The sequence below is a fragment of the Cyprinodon variegatus genome, unplaced genomic scaffold, assembly GCF_000732505.1.
Source record: "Cyprinodon variegatus isolate N-32 unplaced genomic scaffold, C_variegatus-1.0 Scaffold288, whole genome shotgun sequence".
Classification (NCBI taxonomy): Eukaryota; Metazoa; Chordata; class Actinopteri; order Cyprinodontiformes; family Cyprinodontidae; genus Cyprinodon; species Cyprinodon variegatus.
In genome coordinates this window covers 369,578-388,418 of record NW_015150741.1, presented here as the reverse complement: position 1 = coordinate 388,418, position 18,841 = coordinate 369,578, and the positions used below count along the sequence as shown (strand labels likewise).

General features: G+C 36.0%; 1 protein-coding gene across 1 annotated transcript in view; it reads left to right on the top strand.

Moving 5' to 3' along the window:
• The first annotated feature begins 200 nt into the window (after positions 1-200).
• LOC107090284 (glutamate receptor 1-like) overlaps positions 201-18,841 on the top strand; it is a 112,105-nt gene continuing 93,464 nt past the window's right edge. The window contains exons 1-2 of the mRNA XM_015383587.1: positions 201-495; positions 6,303-6,437. Of these exons, the coding sequence (XP_015239073.1) occupies positions 246-495; positions 6,303-6,437 (385 nt within the window). The 5' untranslated portion in view covers positions 201-245. The remainder of the gene's footprint in view (positions 496-6,302; positions 6,438-18,841) is intronic.

Sequence of the window (18,841 nt, the reverse complement as noted above, 5' to 3'; positions counted from 1 at the left end):
GGAAGAAAAAAACCTTGCTGCGTTAAGTTGTTCAGATTTTTGGTTGGCTGACTTCAGGAGAAATGTCTGGATCAAAGAAGGCAGAAAATTTAGGGATTCAGAGAGAGAGAGAGAGAGAGAGGGAGGGGAGGAAGGGGAGGAGATATTGGAGAGAAAGTGAGGAGGTGAGAATACATCAACATTGAACAAAGAGTAAGGGACTCACAGCTGACGCGGCGGCAGAGCGCTGCGCTTCAACTATATTGATGTTTGATAAGAGGGAAACAAAAGAAAGAGTCAGAGCGCACCGCGTCTGTGGCCCGGCTGAGGTGTATCCCTGCCGGCCACGGCGTGAATTGGATTACATAGACTACACTGGGTCTCCTTTCGGTGCTGCAACTGCTGCTGGAAGAAACATGTGCCTGCAGAGTTTTCCGGTCTCCCCACTGCTGCTGCTGCTGCTGCTGCTGACTGGGTTCTGCGGCGGCACAAGTTTTCCAAGTAACATCAATATCGGTAAGTAGCAGCTGAATATTTGATCTCATACTAAACGTAATAAAATAAAATCTTACCCACAACTCACGTCGTTTCCCAAAAAGTATCCCCCACGGTCAATAATTGATGCATTACAACATATGCAGATTATGAGTGGCAGTATTATGTTTATTAAATTGTATTATAATTAACTGATATTTTGACTATAACAAAAAAAAAAAATGCTTTTTAATAATGACAAGTTATAAGGATTGCATTACACGAAAGAGACATTTAAACAGCAACTAATTTTCAGCACTATGGACAGCGTCAGAGTTGATCAGTGGGGGTTGTTTGGGGTTTTCATAGGTGGTTTTTTCACAGTTGTAAAGATCAGCTCTGGAGAATGTTAGTGCAGCCATAGGCTACTATTTTCTCTCCTATGTTCTGTATTATTTTGGCTTCAGTTATAGATGAAATAGTTCTGTTATCGATCATTATTAGTGATGTGGTTCCGGAAAATGGGAATAGGGAGGGTTTAATGACTCAGTAACATTAACAATTTTAGTTCACTGCAAAAATGATCTCAAAATTAGTAAAAATGTCTTAAATTAAGGGTATTTACCCTTAATTTAAAGGTATTTACCCTTAATTTGAATAGGTAAATAAGATGATTTGCCAATGGAATGAGTATTTTTACTCTTAAAATAAGCTATCTAGATATTATGCACTTGAAATAAGACAATGCAGTTGTTTTTTCTTATTTTAAGTGTAAATTGTCTTGTTCCATTGGCAAAGTATCTCACTTAAATCCTTAATTCAAGAAAAAATGCACTTATTTTAAGAAAAAATGACTTATTTAGATTTCATTTTTTTGCAGTGTTACATTTATGTAAAGCAATATCAGGTAGCAATATTCAAAATAACTTAAAATATATAATATATAAAAGCAACTTTGATAGCAAATTATATCTCACAGAACCAGTCACAATGGCATTTTTTAGCATTATTTTTTTTAGAATTACGGACAATGTGTTTGGATACCATTTTATAGTAAAATAATGTACAAAATCTGACTGAACTGAATTAACATTGCGTGAAATTACAGGAAAATAATAAGCTACACTGAATAGCTTTGCTGTAGAGTTGCACTGTACAGGGTAAAAGAACAGTACACATACAAACAAGCATAACGTAGTCCTGATTTTTTTAAGTAGTTTTGTACACCCCCACAAATGTATCATTAATGTAGATTTAAATAGTTTGCTCAACTAACTAATCTAAAACAGTGATACCAGGAATTACAGTAAGTCACAGTGTTATCAGATATGGCTGTGCAGATTCTTCTTCTTCTTAGTCAGTCTTCTTGCCAATAGCAACAGTCTTGAGGCAACCTGATTTTTCTCAGTTTTTGTAAATATGATTCAAAACATATTTAAAACTCTTTGTTAATTCTGGAGCCTTGCTGTTCAGCAACCTGGAATTGTGGGGCTGCTGTTTTAAGCAAATGAAGACCCAACTTTCTTGAGTAAGCAACTCACATCAAACAATAGACCGGTGACCCAGGGGAGCAATTGTCGCTTATATACATGTTTTCTGGAACAATAGTGCCTCTCAGAGACATAAAACAAACAATGAAGAGTTGTGATGTATTTATTGTAATTTGCATGGTTATAGCTGCCTAGACTAGTATCTGATTATGTTAGCTTAGACAACAGTTTTGTATAGCAATTCAGCACAACACATTTATTCCTTCAAGCTTTATTTGAGCAGGGTTAAATCTTTTCAAAAGCTCACCTTATTATTTACAATAAATCCTACCAACATGTTATCCTATTTCTTCCTCTGCAAGACAGGTTATCATTGAGAAATTATAATTCTATGTAAGGTGTTACATGTTCAAGCCCTTTCTGATTTGTGAAATTGTATTGTGTGTGGTGGGCTATGCAGTCTCCTGGCACCCTAAGATCAAACAGCACCTGTTACAACTCTTGGCATTCAAGCAGCAGCAGGACTTTTCTCTAAAGGCTGACTTACAGGTTGGTCAGTAATACCTGCCCACCTGTCCATTTTTAGTTTCCATGGTAACTAAACATTGTATCGGCTGATTGTTGGTTGTAGAATACACTACTTTGATCTACATGAACCACTGCAGATTTAGAAATGCCTACTCTTAGACAAGTTGGTAGGACGTTAGCTGCTAGCAGTAGCAAATTATACAATGTAATGAGTCCTAAGCTCTAGCCAGGGAATATGCTCCTCACCCAAACAAAGTTCATAGATGATCTATATCATAGGTTTTTAATAATGTGAAGCAGATATCTCTATTTTCAGGACAAGAGTAATCATCTTCATTACCTAAGTCACAAGGTTAGGGGAAAAGAATAAGAAGATCCAGAGCAACCTAAATAGACATAATGGCTTATATTACTTATAAATAATAAAGTTTCTCTTCTCAGGGACCAGGCTGATATAAAGGAACACATGTCTATGATCCTTAGGAGAAAGATGGAGCAGGAAATTAAGGCAAGATTTGTGAAAAGATGGGTGTGTCAAATGATAACACACTAAAGACAGACACCTACCCGGTGGACACAGTTCACTTAGGTATAAGAATTATCGGAAAGTGTGTTTTTTTTTTTTGGCTCTTCATTGTTTGGCAAATTTACAATTTATCTGCTAAACAGATTAAATAATGTTAAAGTTTAAGTCTCTAAGGGTAATTTACTTCTATATGAAGACATATTTCTAAAGAGTTGTTTAAAGACTGATCACTCTAGGCATAAAGAAATTATGATACGCATCAAGGCGTAAGCTCCCTCACGGGGAACAGCCTACATAACAGGTTTTGCTGAAATATCTCCTTACTAAAGAAGATCAGCATACAGAGTTTTTATTTGGCTCATTTTTTTTTTGTGGTGATTAAATTCTTAAGTACAGAAAATAATTTCTCAATTTTTACAACTCCCAATAACGTTAATAATAGATTCATTGTTATGGTAATAGGAGTTTGATATTACCACTGAAAAGTGAGTAATTTCCTACACTGTTTTTTATTTTATTTTATTTTTTTCCTAAAAATAAATTATCCCACCTCTCTATGAAATATTATTTCAGCAATATTTCCTCAATATTTCCTCAGATTGTTTTTTTTTTTTTGCTGTAGTCAGAGTTGCTGGTGTGGTTTCTGAAGCTGTGTTGTGCCGAGTGGATCATTTTTGTGACTCATCAGCCAACCAGTAAGGACTCCCGCTGCAGTTTGCTCCCAGGTTTGATGCTGATGAGGCATCATGTTCTTTTTTTTTTTTTTTCTGAAGTGAAACCCCTTCCTGCAGTCTGAGCCTGAATACTAATTAGCTTTCAGCAGTTTTGGCTTCAGACCATTCGGTTTTTCCGCATATTTATTTTTATGAATCAGCAAGCCCTTCTGTCACAGCAGATGGACCACTTCCAGCCTTTTAGGGCTTGGGTCCATTCAATAAATTCTATCTTTAAAATAATATTTTAACATGTCAAAAGTTTATCAACAACTTAAAAAAATGTATATTGCTCTGACATCTTCTTTGCCAGGTCTTTAATAATCCTCTTATGTTAAGAAGAACACCTCGATTGAACAGAATAATCATTTGTTTTGTTATTATTAAGTTAAAAGTATAGAAAGGAAAGTGCAACATGTTATGAAACCTGGACCTTTTGAAATGTTGTCATATTTTCTCTCCAGATTTTATGTGATAAGGGAACACTTCACTCCATTTTGACCATAAAAGAGCTGTAAATATATCCAAGCACTGGTTCTTTCTACAGGACCATTACTGGTTATGCTCCACACAGGTTTAAACTTTAGTTGAAGATTAGCAGGGGAGATTTTATATATATTCTTACAAGTCACTGCAGGTATGGGGAAAAGGGCCCTGTGGTAATACCTAAATAAAAATTTCCTTTTACATCACACTAAATACTTCATCACCAATTAGAAGTAAAAATACATCTGAGATGTTCATCCAATTGTGTCAGATGCCCTGAAGGTTAGAAGTTCTAAAACAGTTTGAAAACCATGGATTCTTCTTTTTTATTATTATTATTTATGAAGTATCTTACTGGTTTGCGTTGGTCTCTCTGTCACGATTCTTGAGAATCCCTCTACAATGAAGGTTTTCATGTAAATGTGTCAATTTAAACTGAAATATTAAAAGGTTTAAGCAATCTAAATTATTATGAGAAAAGATCAAATTAACCAAAGTTAAACTTAGAGGATTAAATAATAATCAGAAAACCAGGAAACATTTTCTTCATTTTCTTCTTTATATGCAACATTTCTACCTACTGCTAATTTGTGTAGGCCACAGACGTCTTTTGTTATTTTGCCAGTCAATTTATGCTCACATGCACACAAAAACTCTCTCCATTGTCTGTGATTGTGCCTCCATTGTGGACACAATTCTAAACATTTTTACATGTGAGTTTGAGCTGATATTTAAATATGCTTAAAATAGACAACAACTGCACCCACATGTACTTTCAGGTTTCACAAATTGCACTGCTGGATGGTAAGGATTGACATATTTAAATCATCCGCTATATACTGTATATATTAAGCAGACTTACAAAAACAAAAGTAAGTGCAAATTTGTACTTCCAAAATTTCCATGCACCTCATTTAAAACCTCTTCTCAGAGAATCAAACTACAGTAAAAAGTGTAGAAATGTCAAGAAAAAAATACCTACACTCAATCAACACAGAGATTAAATTGAATTGTTTAAAAGAAACTGTTTGCAGTTCATGTTTTGTGTTTAAAAGTCTGAACCAAGAAAAAATAAAGGTCAGGAACCAGGCCCTCAGTGATCAACAGATCCTACAGTATAGACTGTGTCCTTATAAAAGCCGAATGTAAGTAATCTAAAAGGCAAAATCATAACAATTCATAAAACACAGATGCTCTAAAAAAAACAACTCTAAACCAACAGGAACATCTTAACCTCAGAAATATACATTAATATGAATTTTGGGGATGAGAAAATTTCTTTGAGTTAACTGTTCTTTTGGTATAAATCATTTCCTCAGTTTGGTCTATTTTAGATCCTGGAAAGTTGCTACCTGGATGCTAATCACTTTATATTTCGACTGGCACACAGTTTTATCGTTTTCTTTGCGGTATGATCTGATAGAAAAACAAATAAGGCAGTTTGGTTGCAGTCAGAGGAAAAGTTCACTGAAAACAGATGTGTTATGTGTAAGAGCTGCTGACCAGTTAGGTCTTACGATTGTTTCAAGGAAACCCTGAAAACCATTATGTTGAGTGAGAGTGAGTGGTTCGATTGCATGAAATAAGAGCCATGAGAAGAGGCTTTTAACAGCATTTACTGCAATACACTAATTATTTTTTGCCAAAATTGAACAGCTTGGTTGTGGAAGAAATCCTGTTTAACATGAAGGTGATCACATATTTATATTTTAATTAGTGTTACATCTGCAACTTATAACCAAAGTTGGCTACAAAATAGTGATTCTGGGATGTGGTCTAGAGATCGGTAGAATCCGACTGAATTAATATTTATTGCTAAAGATGTGCCTAAAATGTCTTCTAGTTGTTGATTTACTGTAGTTTGTGTCATAACTACATTCTTGTTTAAAGTACTTGTATGGCAGAGATGAAAACAGATATGTTAGCCAGATTTATGCATTGGCTCCTCTGCATTGAGGTGTTGTTTATTTTGAAGGCAGGGATCTCATATCCCTGGGTCATTATAAAGTTCTTCCCTAAAAATTCTGTGTAATTATTTTTCCTTTTTCTGAAGAAATAATGTTTTATTCAGGAACGATACTTACCTAATGTTTTTGTATTGAACAGGAGGCCTTTTCCCCACTGGTTCCCATGAGTATGAGGTTTTTCGCTTCGCCCTGGCACAACATCAGGACGTTCCCAAACTGGTTCCGCAGGTGGACATGGTGGACACTGGGAGCAGTTTTGCAATGACTTATGCTTGTAAGTAAAAAAAAAAAACTAAAAGCTTTGTATTGTGGAGGAACAGTTTTGGAAGCATTTGTTTAAACCGTATGAAAATAAATCCACGATGGAGGCACTCTGACACTACATTTTCAGTAGCTCTTCTCACAGAGAATTTTATCTTTGCTGCTATTTATTGGCTTTCGGGGAAAATGTTTTTTTATAGTCTGTTTGTTTTGTTGCTATGTTGCAATTCTCATAAAAAGGAGAACCACTTAAGCTTAGCTCCACTGTGTGAGAAACCCCTTCCCTAAAAACAGATAAATAATGGTTTGAAAGTGCTGCAGGTAAGGAAGCACTTAAAAGATAAAAAATTGTAAGAGAAAACAAAACGAACAGAGGAGGTGAACTCAGGTTTCAGTTCTCGAAAACATATAACGCAGCGCTAGAGTTGATTCCTTCCCACTATCATCTCTATCCTCATCGCCATGCAGGTGGTCAAAACATCGCTCCTGTAAGCCAGGCCAATAATGACTACGACTCCTCATTGCAGAGGCATGGACTAGTTTTGGGTTTATTTGCAGGCGAACAACAACCTCAACGACTTCCCGTTACAAAGGGGTGGATCTGTTTTCGGTTTAATTTGCATGTTTTCTAAGCAATGACAAGACTTTGTTGGGCTACTCTATAAAGCTTGGAACTCAACACTAATACAGAAATTTTGAATTGAAAAAGCTTCCTGGATGGGAAGCGAAAACGTCTTCAAACTTGGAAATCAAAGTCCAGTGGCTTGTTTTTTTTTTTTTGAAGTGGAAACCAGACTTACAGCAAACTAAACACCTTCTACAAACCTTGCCCTTATGTCAGGAAGTACCTGCTGCAACACAAGATTCCAGACTGTTTCTTGTTTGAAAAAATCAAAATCAATTGTTGCTGTGACAACGTTTAGTTTAGCTCTTTCTTTCTGAAATTAAGCTCTTCTAAACCAAATTTTGGACCCGTTTTTGATAAGAAAGAAAGAAAGAAACAAACAAACAAAGAAACAAAGAAAGAAAGAAGTAGAAAGAGAGAGAAAGAGAGAGAAAGAGAGAGAGAGAAAGGTGGAAGACATACATACAGCAAATGGGCCAGGTCTAGGAATAAATTGAGGAAAACAACTATTGCCTCTGCAGATGAGGCACCTGCTCCACCACTGAGCCCCGAGGCACCATGCAAACTTGATTTCAAGCTTACCATGAGCTTTTTGGATATAAAGAAAAAATGGACATAAGTCAGGCTACCCTCCAGGGTAATTTTTATTGCACCCCTTTATGTAAAATGGGCACTGCCTAAAACTTCTGTAAAATAGCAGCTGGCTAGCTGAAATGGTAAGTCACCTGACCTTGCACCCAAATTTAAAAATTACTAAAAAAAACTCACACAAAAAGAAGAGAGAGAAAGAGAAAAGACAATTAGGAGAGATTTATTGATACAATTACTTGTCTTTGGTGCTCAGACCTTGGCAGGAAACATAGCTCTTAATTTTGATTGATATGAATGAACAGGAGCAAAGAATAGGGCTGTTTCCCCCCAGGCCTGAAACTGGTGGTGGAGTGGCGATAGATGAAGTTGGTCAGTCTGTAGACTGCTGGTTAGCGAGACGGTCTGCTGAGCTTTATGAGGAGATCCAGTGGATACTAGAGCTTCACTCAGGGAAGATGGAAGTCCAGTTGGATAACACAGGTTGAGAGAACCTGTCCATGATGAGCAAGCATGAAGCGACAGTGGAGAGGAAAAACTCCCCGTTGGGAAGAAACGTCTGGCAGAACCAGGCTCAACATGGCAGTCTTCTGCCGGACCGGTTAAGATGAGACAGGGAACGCAGTAAGAGTCCGGGAGGAATGACACTCTGATGAAGTTTTAGCTACGATGGTGGGGGAGAGGCTGGAGGTGGGTTTAATCGGTATCATCTGAATGAAGTCACACAGCGCATCCGCCGCCTGCCCACAGGAGCAGACTGGTGCGTATCGGAGGCATTTTAAGATGAACTTTGATGCCGATTGGCTTTCGTGGAGGTGTGGTTCAAAGTTGATTGGCTGTGTCGCAGGTGGATGCATGAAAAGCAAATGAGTTTCTTCAGTTCAACTTCCGCCTAGGCTCCATTTTTAAAATTTGTATTGTCTTTTTTATGGGGTTGTGACATGTAAGAGATTATTGTAATATTATCTTCGACTTATCCTTCATGTGATTAAAATGAGATCTAAGGCGTCTCCTACTCATTCTGAAAGCAGCTGTCTGAACTGTGGTCTGATCCGAGATGGCCGCCCTCTAGGCCCTTCGGCGTCACTGCCGACAGCGTTCAATGAGGCGTCTACCATAGACTTTCCATGTAAACCAGATGCCCTAATGCCTGGAACATGTTTTGTCTGAGTGCACCATAAGTCAATTATTTGTTTGCACTTTTACAAGGAAGACACATAAGAATAGCACAGATATTTAAATGATTTTAAAGGGCTTTAAGTACTGCTACATCATTTTTATCTGATCTAACAGCGGCTTAATGTGTCTGTATGTACAGCACCCCATGTTTGCATTCCTGGTAAATAGGTGTAAAAACTAAAATGAATGATTAAGTAGCATGTATTCTCACATCTTTTGTTTTAAATCCAACCTTTAGGGTGATAATCATTTGTTCTACCCATAGGAAATGTTATCAAAAAAGTCCTAGGGATGCACCCAGCCTAACTGACTCCATGAAAACATAAATTGGGTTCCTCAGTTCTCTGCCTTGAGGTCTGAAGTCTTGCATCTTCTAGATTTGCTTCACTTCCACAGAGCTGGGTCAGTTAATCAGGTTATTTGACTGTATACTGTAGATTCAAGAATGTTATTCCAGTGAATGGAAGCAGAAACACATCTAAAAGATACAGGACACAAGACCTCAAGGTCGGGAACTGAGGAAACATTTTCTGGGGTATTGGTGGAAAAATTAATATTTAAATATATTCTAAATATTTTTGCTTACAGATATATTTTTTTTCTCTTAATGTGTTACTAGACTTAAAAATGATTACAAAAAACAGTGTTTTAATCCTGGTTATAATGCCAAGCAGATCTGGTTTAAATGAATATACTACCTTGTTTATGAAGTACAACTTAAGATCTTCCTGTTGATTTTCATTCTACTGCATATTTATGCAATGCTTACTTATGTTTATCATATAAATCACTGGAAAAGAAATCAAAGTTAATGACTGTACTGTGAGAAAATTAAAAAGGGATCTAAACGTGTAAAAAACCTTTCCAAGGCATGGCGTATTGATCTTTTGACGTGATGGGAAGAGTATCCTCATCATCAAGTCAGTGTGCATCAACTAAAATGTATATTTTAGAATATATTTGATGAGATTTTCTCTTCAAAGTTTAGGGAAGTGAAACAAGGATGGAAAAAAAAGATTTGCTAAAAATTATAGTGAAGATCACATGGGTTCAATTAAAACTTTATTTATTTTAGGATCTGTTTAGGTGTCTGTAGTGGAATATGTTACCTTTCCACCAAGCCTTGGAAGACATTGTACTAGTTTTCTATTTTACGCTTTAGTCGACCACTGAATCCAGCTTGATGCAAACCAGGTGCTATCTATTTTACTGCGTTCAGGTTGAGCAGAGCTCCAGTGCTGCGTAACACCAGCTGTCAGCCCTTTCACCCCATCAGGGCTGAGGATAATTCCTGCTAACAGAATCTGAATGTGTCAGCTGCAGCAGCTCGAAAAGAAATGTTTGTTTTCCTCCCTTGGAATCACTGAGAGGACGCGGCCGTGCTGCTCTGCTCCAACTGTAGTCTGTCTCACAGGAGGGAGAGCTCAGTCTGTTTTACATTTCACACAACGGTGGACTGCAGAAAAAATTCACAGAGAGGCAGAAGTGCTGGGAAAAGAGAAAGATAAATCAAAGAAAAGAGAATGGGAAAAGAGAGAGGGAAGGAAACTTTATGAGATTTTGTCTGTGAAAAGTACATTTTTGTGAGCTTTAATAAGTTAATGAGTAAAAATGTTTTTTGGTTCTTATTTGGCTGCTTTTTGATTGTGCATGTTCACAAAAAATTAACAATTCAAATCAAACTTAATAATAAAATATTTCACAGATATAACAAAATGCTGAAAATTTGATTCTAACACATTGTAGATTTATTTAGGCTGAACTTCTCATGATAAATACCGTTTTATATTTAGCAAGAATTTATCTTATTAAAGTGTTTCTAAGTGCATTTGTAATTACAATGATGAATATTTGGATGCCTCTGAGCTTTTTTTATGGGAAGCTCCGTTTCACGTCCTTCTTTTTGCTGCACTCCTTTGGGTGTTTGCAAAAGCTGGTGTGAGGCTATGATTCAGGTTGAGTTTCAGTTTTTGGAGATTCAGCTCTCTGGAGGAAATATTCAGAACAGTTTTCTGCATGAAGTGGTAAAAGCTAGTCAGTTTACAACAGCTGTTTATTCTCTCTGGAACAATCTCTTTTCATGTCACCCGAAGCAGCCAAGCAGTTCAAGTTCAGCAAGCGGAAAGAAGCTTAGTTTCTTCAAAGTTCTATATAAAACAAAACAAATCAGTGGGTCATGTATACATCAGAAAATGTATAGTGCCTCACAAAAAATGAATTGCAAATATAGTAAATGTTATACGATGGAGTTTAAGGGCCAGGCTAGAGATTTTAATAGGTGAATAAGTTTATAACATTATGAGAATAAGGTTTGTAATATAACAAGAATAAAACTGTATCACTTACGAGAATAAAGTGATAAAGTTACGAAATAAAGTTGAAAAACTATAACAATGAAGTCATCATACCACAATGGATTTTAGAAAGAAAGCTTCGAGCTCCGGCCAGCATATGAAGGCCGACCAGCTCCACCAAACAGTAACCTGAGTCCACTTTGATACACTGCCCAATTTGATGCTGGTGTGCTAAAAGATTTCCTTATTTGCCAAACCAATGCCAAAGTATAGTTTCAGATGATGCTAGACATTCCTTATTTTAGGAAAGAAAGTGCTTTTTGTAAGAGTTGTCATAAAATAAATCTTTGTTCTCGTAATATTATGACTTTATTCTCATAATATTGCGACCTTATTCTCATAACATTGCGACTTTATTGCAATGTTATGACTTTATTCTCATAATGTTATGACTTTATTCTCATGATTTTATGACTTTTTTCTCATAATATTACAACTCTATTCTCGAATTAAAAAAAACAAATCTATAGCTTGGCCCTAATACTCCGTTGTCTAAAATGTATTCCTATATGGAATGTTTTTAGTGTACAATGCATTTAGACATGTAATTAAAGGAGGGTTGAACTAAAAAAATTTGGAGTTCATTGATTAGAATCTGAAGATAATACAAAGGTAAATTGTTCAGAAAACCAAATTCCAACACACAACCAAGGGAATTTCCAAATGGTTTAAGAAAAAGGGGAAAAAGCTGGTAGGATGACCCAGACAGTCACTGACTTGAATGGATTTGCAAAGCAACTGAGAGAAATATAGATCAGACGGCACCGAAAGGACACCCGGAATCTTTAAAATATGAAGACACTATGCATATAAGAAAGGTTATTAAAGTTTGGCCAAAATCCCTCCTTGGCAATGTTTGATCATATTTATTCCAAACAGGGGAAATTTTCTTTTCAATGTCCAATAAATACTTTTCTAATATGTATTCAGTTTATGCTTGGATAGGTTTAATATGAAAAGTAGGAGTTTTATACTTTACTTTCTTAAAATAAAATGTCCTTGTTATTAAAATATTTTCTGTTCCAGATTATTTGTTGGGTTTTCTGATTTCTGTTACAGTCCAACACTAACAAATGAATAATTAAAAAACGCTCCCACTTAGTGCAGAAAACGCCTTATCTTGGGAACTCATTTTGAGGCTTCTAATGCCTCAAATGGGATGCCTGTGCATTTTTAAATCAGACGCTCTGGACACTGGCTGCTCTGGATAACGGATTCTATAGGCTGTTCTGTTATGTTCCTTGGTATCTCGACTATTCTGGCATTAGTTGAAAAAAAGTAGTTAAATTTTTTTATCACACTTTTTAACATGTATTAAATTGAGAAAGTACACATCAAAATGTAATTGGGATTATGATACTACTTTAATTTTTTGTTATATTTTGGGATGGCACACATATACAGTAAGCTGGTAGTGTTGGGAGTAAAAATGAAAGCCATTTTTTAGATCTGTGGTAAAAAAAAAAAAAAAAAAGTACCAAAATATAAAATAGAATATTTTGTGCCTACAGATTGTGAGTTAATATAGTATTTTTAAACTGTTTTGCCAAAGTTCATAAAGAAAATATTTGAGGAGTAATAATAATCAGAGCACTTTCTTTTCTTTATACATAAAAAATCAATTCTCCTGGCTTTGTCAAGTGGGGGAGGGGGAGGTTTGACAGTCAGGACCCAAATGCAGACTAAAACTGAAGGGGGTTACTTGAATATTTATTATCCAAAAAGTTCAACAGAAGCAAAAATCAAAAAATATAAATCCACAAAAATCACAAAATGCTGAAAACCAGGAATACTCACAACAAGAAGGGGACAAAGTAATGACAACAAACCAGGAAAGACTGACTGAACAGGAGAATAAATGGGAGAGAGAAACAAAGACCAGGCTAATTAACAAATTGGGAGCAGGTGTGAACAAAGGCAAGAAGGGAGCTAGAGAAAAAGCAGACTGACACTAGAGGGCAAACAAGAAATATCTAAGAACTCAAATACAATCAAAAATAACTAGAGCACAAGAATGAAAATAAGACCAATGAAAACTCAGAGATAACATTTAAACAGAAACAAAAACATTACATTACAGTTTAAGTAGGAAAAAACTGAGTATTTTACTTCATCTCTCATAGTTCTGGAGTCCTTCATCAGCTTCTCTGATTAGTTAGTGCTCAGTGTCCAGCTGCAAAAGTTCAGTTTTCCCAACTCTATCATCTGTCCCTCTGGATGCTTAATCAGTGAAAACACGCTGCTCTTAGTGCTTGAAATGCCAAAATACTTGCCCACGACGCTTTTTGATACTATCTCCCAGAGACTTTGCATGTCAGCCAAACACCTTGATGCTTAAAACAGGTTTGGTGTGAATGCACCATGAATCCTAAACCTAATCCCCAAATCCAAGAAGATAACTTTTCCTCATGTACAAGTGTGGTAAGACAAGAGAATATAAACTGGTAAATTGTGATTTACATTCCTAAAGGTATAACCAGTAAAGCTTCAGAGGGAATTTTCTCTTTTGTCTTGTATGCAACTACCAGCTGTTTGGAGACACAGCGGTACTGCTGATTTAACAGTTGGTTTTGCCATTTTAATGAGTTTATCCATCTGGAGATATTTTCTAACATTTTTTTTCAATTATATTTATGTTCAAATCAGAAGTTGGATGAGCCAGACATAGGCTGAAAAGAAACCTATCAGAAGCCAAAAGACAGTAATTAAAAAATGGAAACTTTATAATTGAAGGAATGATACTTATACCACTAAAGTAAAAGGACTTAAGATAATCTAAAAAAAAAAATGAGAAAATGAAATGAGAATGTAATTATAAGACACTCTCTTACATAGTCTTGGTTATTCTTAGTTTTAAAGCAAATCTATCTGACCTCCAACAAACAACTGAGGCTAAAAGAAATCAAACAAGAGGAAACAAGGCAGAAGAAATCATTGCACCAGTCTTTATAGGGAACTCATGGGATGTAAATCTCTGGAACATGCAAACCTTTCAGTACAGACAGTGGTGTGCATCTGTGCAGTAAGATGTTGGGGGAGCAGCTGGAGCCCACAAGAGATTTACTCTCACACGAACATGACTGCTTAACCTAGTGGACAAACCTGTACCAGCCTCGACACTGACTGAAGAACAACACAAATACAAATACCTGTTTCTTTGATGGGGCAGCCCATGCTCTCTCATCTTCATAGAGATATGGACAGTACAATGTGATGTTGGGGTTTGTCCTATAAACAGTGAGTTGCTGGTTTTAGCCCCACCAATGATGCTAACTGTATGACAGGCTTGCCTCTGTCAGTCTGCCACAACACAGCTGTGGCTACAAAGTACCTTATAACACTGACTCATAGATTAAGCTGAAATTGAAATAGTTGTCTTTTATAAAGGAGTCTTTCAAAATTTGACCAAGGTTTTATATTTTCAAAATGTATCCCTTTATTGCCAAACATTTGTAATGTTTGCTCACATACTAGGTTTTAACTTCTCCACAATGTATAATTTATTTTCTTTCAGTCGTAGAGTCGATTGAGATTTGTTTGCTTCTGGTTCTGTATCTGCTTTTGGAGAAATCTTGAAAGTTTCTGAGTAGAGTTAAGATCTCTGACACTTCCATATAACAGTCTAAAATGACTAGTGATGTGATCTTTAAACCGCTTTGTTGTCACCTTAGCCTTGTCACACAGTGCCCTATCGTGTTTGAAAAATGCACAGATCACAAGCAGGCAGTTCACAGACTGTTGGAAGAGGCTTTGGGCAGAACTATGAAAGTCCACTCTCTTGGTTCCAGTTAATGTCGAAAATAGATTATGTTGTGATGTTTTCCTGTCTTTCAACAGTAGAAGCTCCAACTGTTCATCTTCCAGACGCTGCAAACTATCAGAATCAGAATCCATCTGTGATTGTCTTTACATGAATCTGTTTCTCTCTATCCTTCTACTTCTGCAGAGTTTTTCTGAGTGGTAAAGCTTCTTGAATCCTACCGATGCTGCCACAGTGGCAACATTTATAAGAAATGCATGCAACTGCATTTTTTTTTTTTACAACAGATACATTACATTTAGTTTGTGCAGTCTAAACCGGTGAGGAAAAGCAACCCAATCAAAGCATTCAGGATTCTGCTCCTCTACAGCCCATTTCTGTCAAGCACGTCAATCAGAAAGGCTGAGACACAGTAAAATGCTGAGTTCGCTCTCTTTCTCAGGCAGGTGCACATCCACTTAGTCACTACACAGTCTTGTATCAAATTTGTCATGCTGCATTTTTGACAGGCTGACCTTCTGGTCAGTCCACATGCACTTCACCATTGTGTCATCTTAGGTTTTGTGTGCAAGATCCCTGTGACAGGATCAATTTGGAGATGAGACAGACTTGACTTTATACTTGTCTCTCGTTAGATGGGAACTCTATACTAATGCTCTGTAGATGAACATATCAGGACAGAAAATATGTCTGCTTGTTTGGAAGTGCCTCCTCTCTGCTAAACGTTTGCATTGTAAATTAATTCCTGGTAACTGTACTCATCCTACAATTTCGGATGAAATAGCACCAGATCTGCCATGCTGCCTCTAAGCATCAGATTTCATTGAAAGGTTGTTGTTGTTTTTTTTGCTAAATCTGGTCAGTCTATCATAGTCTTGATTTATTCTAGAAATAGTTGAGAAAGCTGAGCACAGGTCTAAAAAAGAAAGCTGAAAAAAATTAATAAATAAATAAACGTGTTGCTTTGTTTGGTGCTGGTTCAGGCTTTAAACAAGCTATCAATTGAGAGGTCCTGGTAGGAGGGATGAACAACAAATAATAAAACATCCTGACATTTATCTCCACCCAATAAAACTTTGTTGTTGTTTTTTTGTTGTTTTTTTATTTCTGTGAACAGCCCATTCCATCAGCAGTTAAATGGTTCTCTTAACTTCAGAAAGAAATTAACTAATTATGCTGTACTAATAGTTTGTTTGATGTCTAATTAAATTAAGTTTAACAAACTATAGATTTGACCTAAAATAAAGGCTTTTAATTTCACAAGTCTAAGTTAATAAGCACTGTATGAGTTACATACTTAGTATGATAACACTTTCTCAAATCTTGCAAATTCATTCATTTTAAATTCAGATAAATGTATGCTAAGGGATGTCTCTTAGGTTTGAAGACATCAGCTTAAACTATACTGAAATGCATAAAGTGACCAATAAAGACAAAAAGTACTGATAGCTAAATTTGCATTCTTTAATTTAATTAGTTTAGAGTGAAGTACAAGACATGTTTAGTTGCTTTGATACTCAACAGACTGAAACTCTACCCGGAAATATCAAACTTTGCCATTTTGAGCTCAGTAAAAGAATATATTTTATGCCACAGTGATTCCTTAACACAGTAAATAACAGGAAAAAAGTATGACAGGACAACAGAGGAGTTAATTGTGGCAAACGATATGTTTCAAAAGACATAGTGGGCAATACTGAGGTAGACAGTTTTTGCTCCAGCTCTAACCTGCATTTTTATGCTCATGGTATGTATTAGCAGAAAAAGAATATTAGAAGTAATTTTGTAAAACATGGTTGGACCTAATGAAAGCAGCAGAAACTCAAGTTTTCAATATTTTTATGCATAAGATTAATTTTCAATTTAAATTCTGGGGGTTTAATTGCTGTTAAAACCATATTTCTCAGGAAATCCCAACTTCGAGGTTGGAGGAACTTAAAATATTAATGTTAATTATTTGACTCAGAGAATCAATGGAGGAGAAAATGCAGCTTGTTATCAATAGACAGATAACAAGAAAGATATTTGAAAAGATTGGTTATAGATTATTTTTCAAGTAAAGCATGGAGTCTGCAGACATTATGTATTAACAGGCGACACAGCAAAAGTAAACACTACACCAGATCAACACGTTTTCCCACCTGAGATCTTCTCTCATTCTATTACTGCTAATGAAAACTGTTGCATTCATGATCAGGCTGCTGTTTCTGCTAAATCCACGTGCTTTAATGGCGATGTGAGTATTATTGTGTTCTCCTGTTCCTTTCCCTGAGGATTCAACTGGTCTTATAGTCCTAGACAAAAAGCATTTAAATCCAACAAGAAAATCCACCTTTTTGATTTTTCATATATCGCATCCGCTTTTCCTTTATAGGTTTATACAGTATACTGCTACCTTTTGCACATATTATTTTTTCTTGTTTTATTATTCTGCACTTTGTTAGTATGTGCTATTGTTTTATAAAGTTATCGTTACTTCCATCGTTTTGTAGTCAAATAAAAGCAATTTTAAAATGAACTAAGATAGAATAGTTTGCTTTCTGTTCATCCCTGAAATCAGTTCATGGTAATTACTATAGCAAGGCACATTAGTACATCTGAAAAGCATTTTTTTTAAATCTTTTTTTGCTTTAATAAAAAGGAAAAAAAGACTAATTACAATTACATTTCCTTAATTGTTTGCCGGTTTTCTGTTACCATAACTGGATATTAGAGCCTAAATTACAGGTGAGGAAAATAGATATCTTTAACATTTCTGTGAAAGTTTGAGCTCCCCCACCTTTAGCGTACAATAACGACAATCTTTCAGGTTTATTTTTCATTTTAAAGATTTTACTTTACATTTCTGGTAGGCCGTGGAGATCTGTGACGTCAGAAAATATTCAATTAACAGCTATATGCTACCTCTAGCTCAGATTATAGTTTATTATCTCATATCATGCATATTTTGCAACCATCTTTATAGATATTAAGTTATTTGTCCATTTATTCTAGTGTCACCTGTTAACATTAGTCGAAAATTTCGGTCTGTAGACCTAAGATGACTTCAATTTCATACCTTCTTTTTGCTGTTAACCCTTTAGAATAACTTTTCGTATGACAAATGCCATAAATGTAAAGTTTCGGTGGTTTTTTCTATATAGTATTTGAATTCGAAGCTTATTATTATACTTCGCTGAAAGTTGTTTGGGTTCGACAGCCTATAGATTATAAAGATAAACACTGTCTTTTCCTCAGAAAAAGAGTGAGTCAAAATTGAGTATGTAAAGCGTATAATTTGAATTTTTGTTCTGTGGCTAAATGAATAGAATGGAGATCATGAGGTCTGGATTGATGGACCAGCAGCAGAGGAAAGGATGCAGAGAGAAACCTGGAATCTCAATGAATGTTGCTGCAATGATAAACAGCATCCTCTCACAAAGCAGCCAAATGAAGTCAACCTCTTTGGCTGAGCAACACAACATGGCATTCATGCTAGTAAATAAGGCATAACTGAATGGAGATGGACTGAATAGGAGGGAAATGAATAGAATCAACAGAGGCAGGCAGAGAGGGAGAGGGAAAGTGACACGTTATCAGAGCCTGTCGCACAGTTTTCAATGCAGCTTTAACCTGAGGGTGACCTTATGCAAACACCGAATCACTTTTGTTGATGGCTGCTCCATAAACCTTGTCACTGCTGCATATTAGTCCATAAAGGCACATGTCTTAAAAAATATAAAGCTTGTTTTGTTTTTCTAGTTTGAGTTTAATGGATTTTGGCTGAGTGGTTGAAAATTCACCCTCCAGCAGAGAACGAAATAAATGACATGTCCTGTGAGCACATAGTTTTTTATTTTTATTAAAGCCATTTCTTAGGATGTTGACTTGCTCTGATTGATTTACCTGTAGTGATGTCAAATTGGATTTCA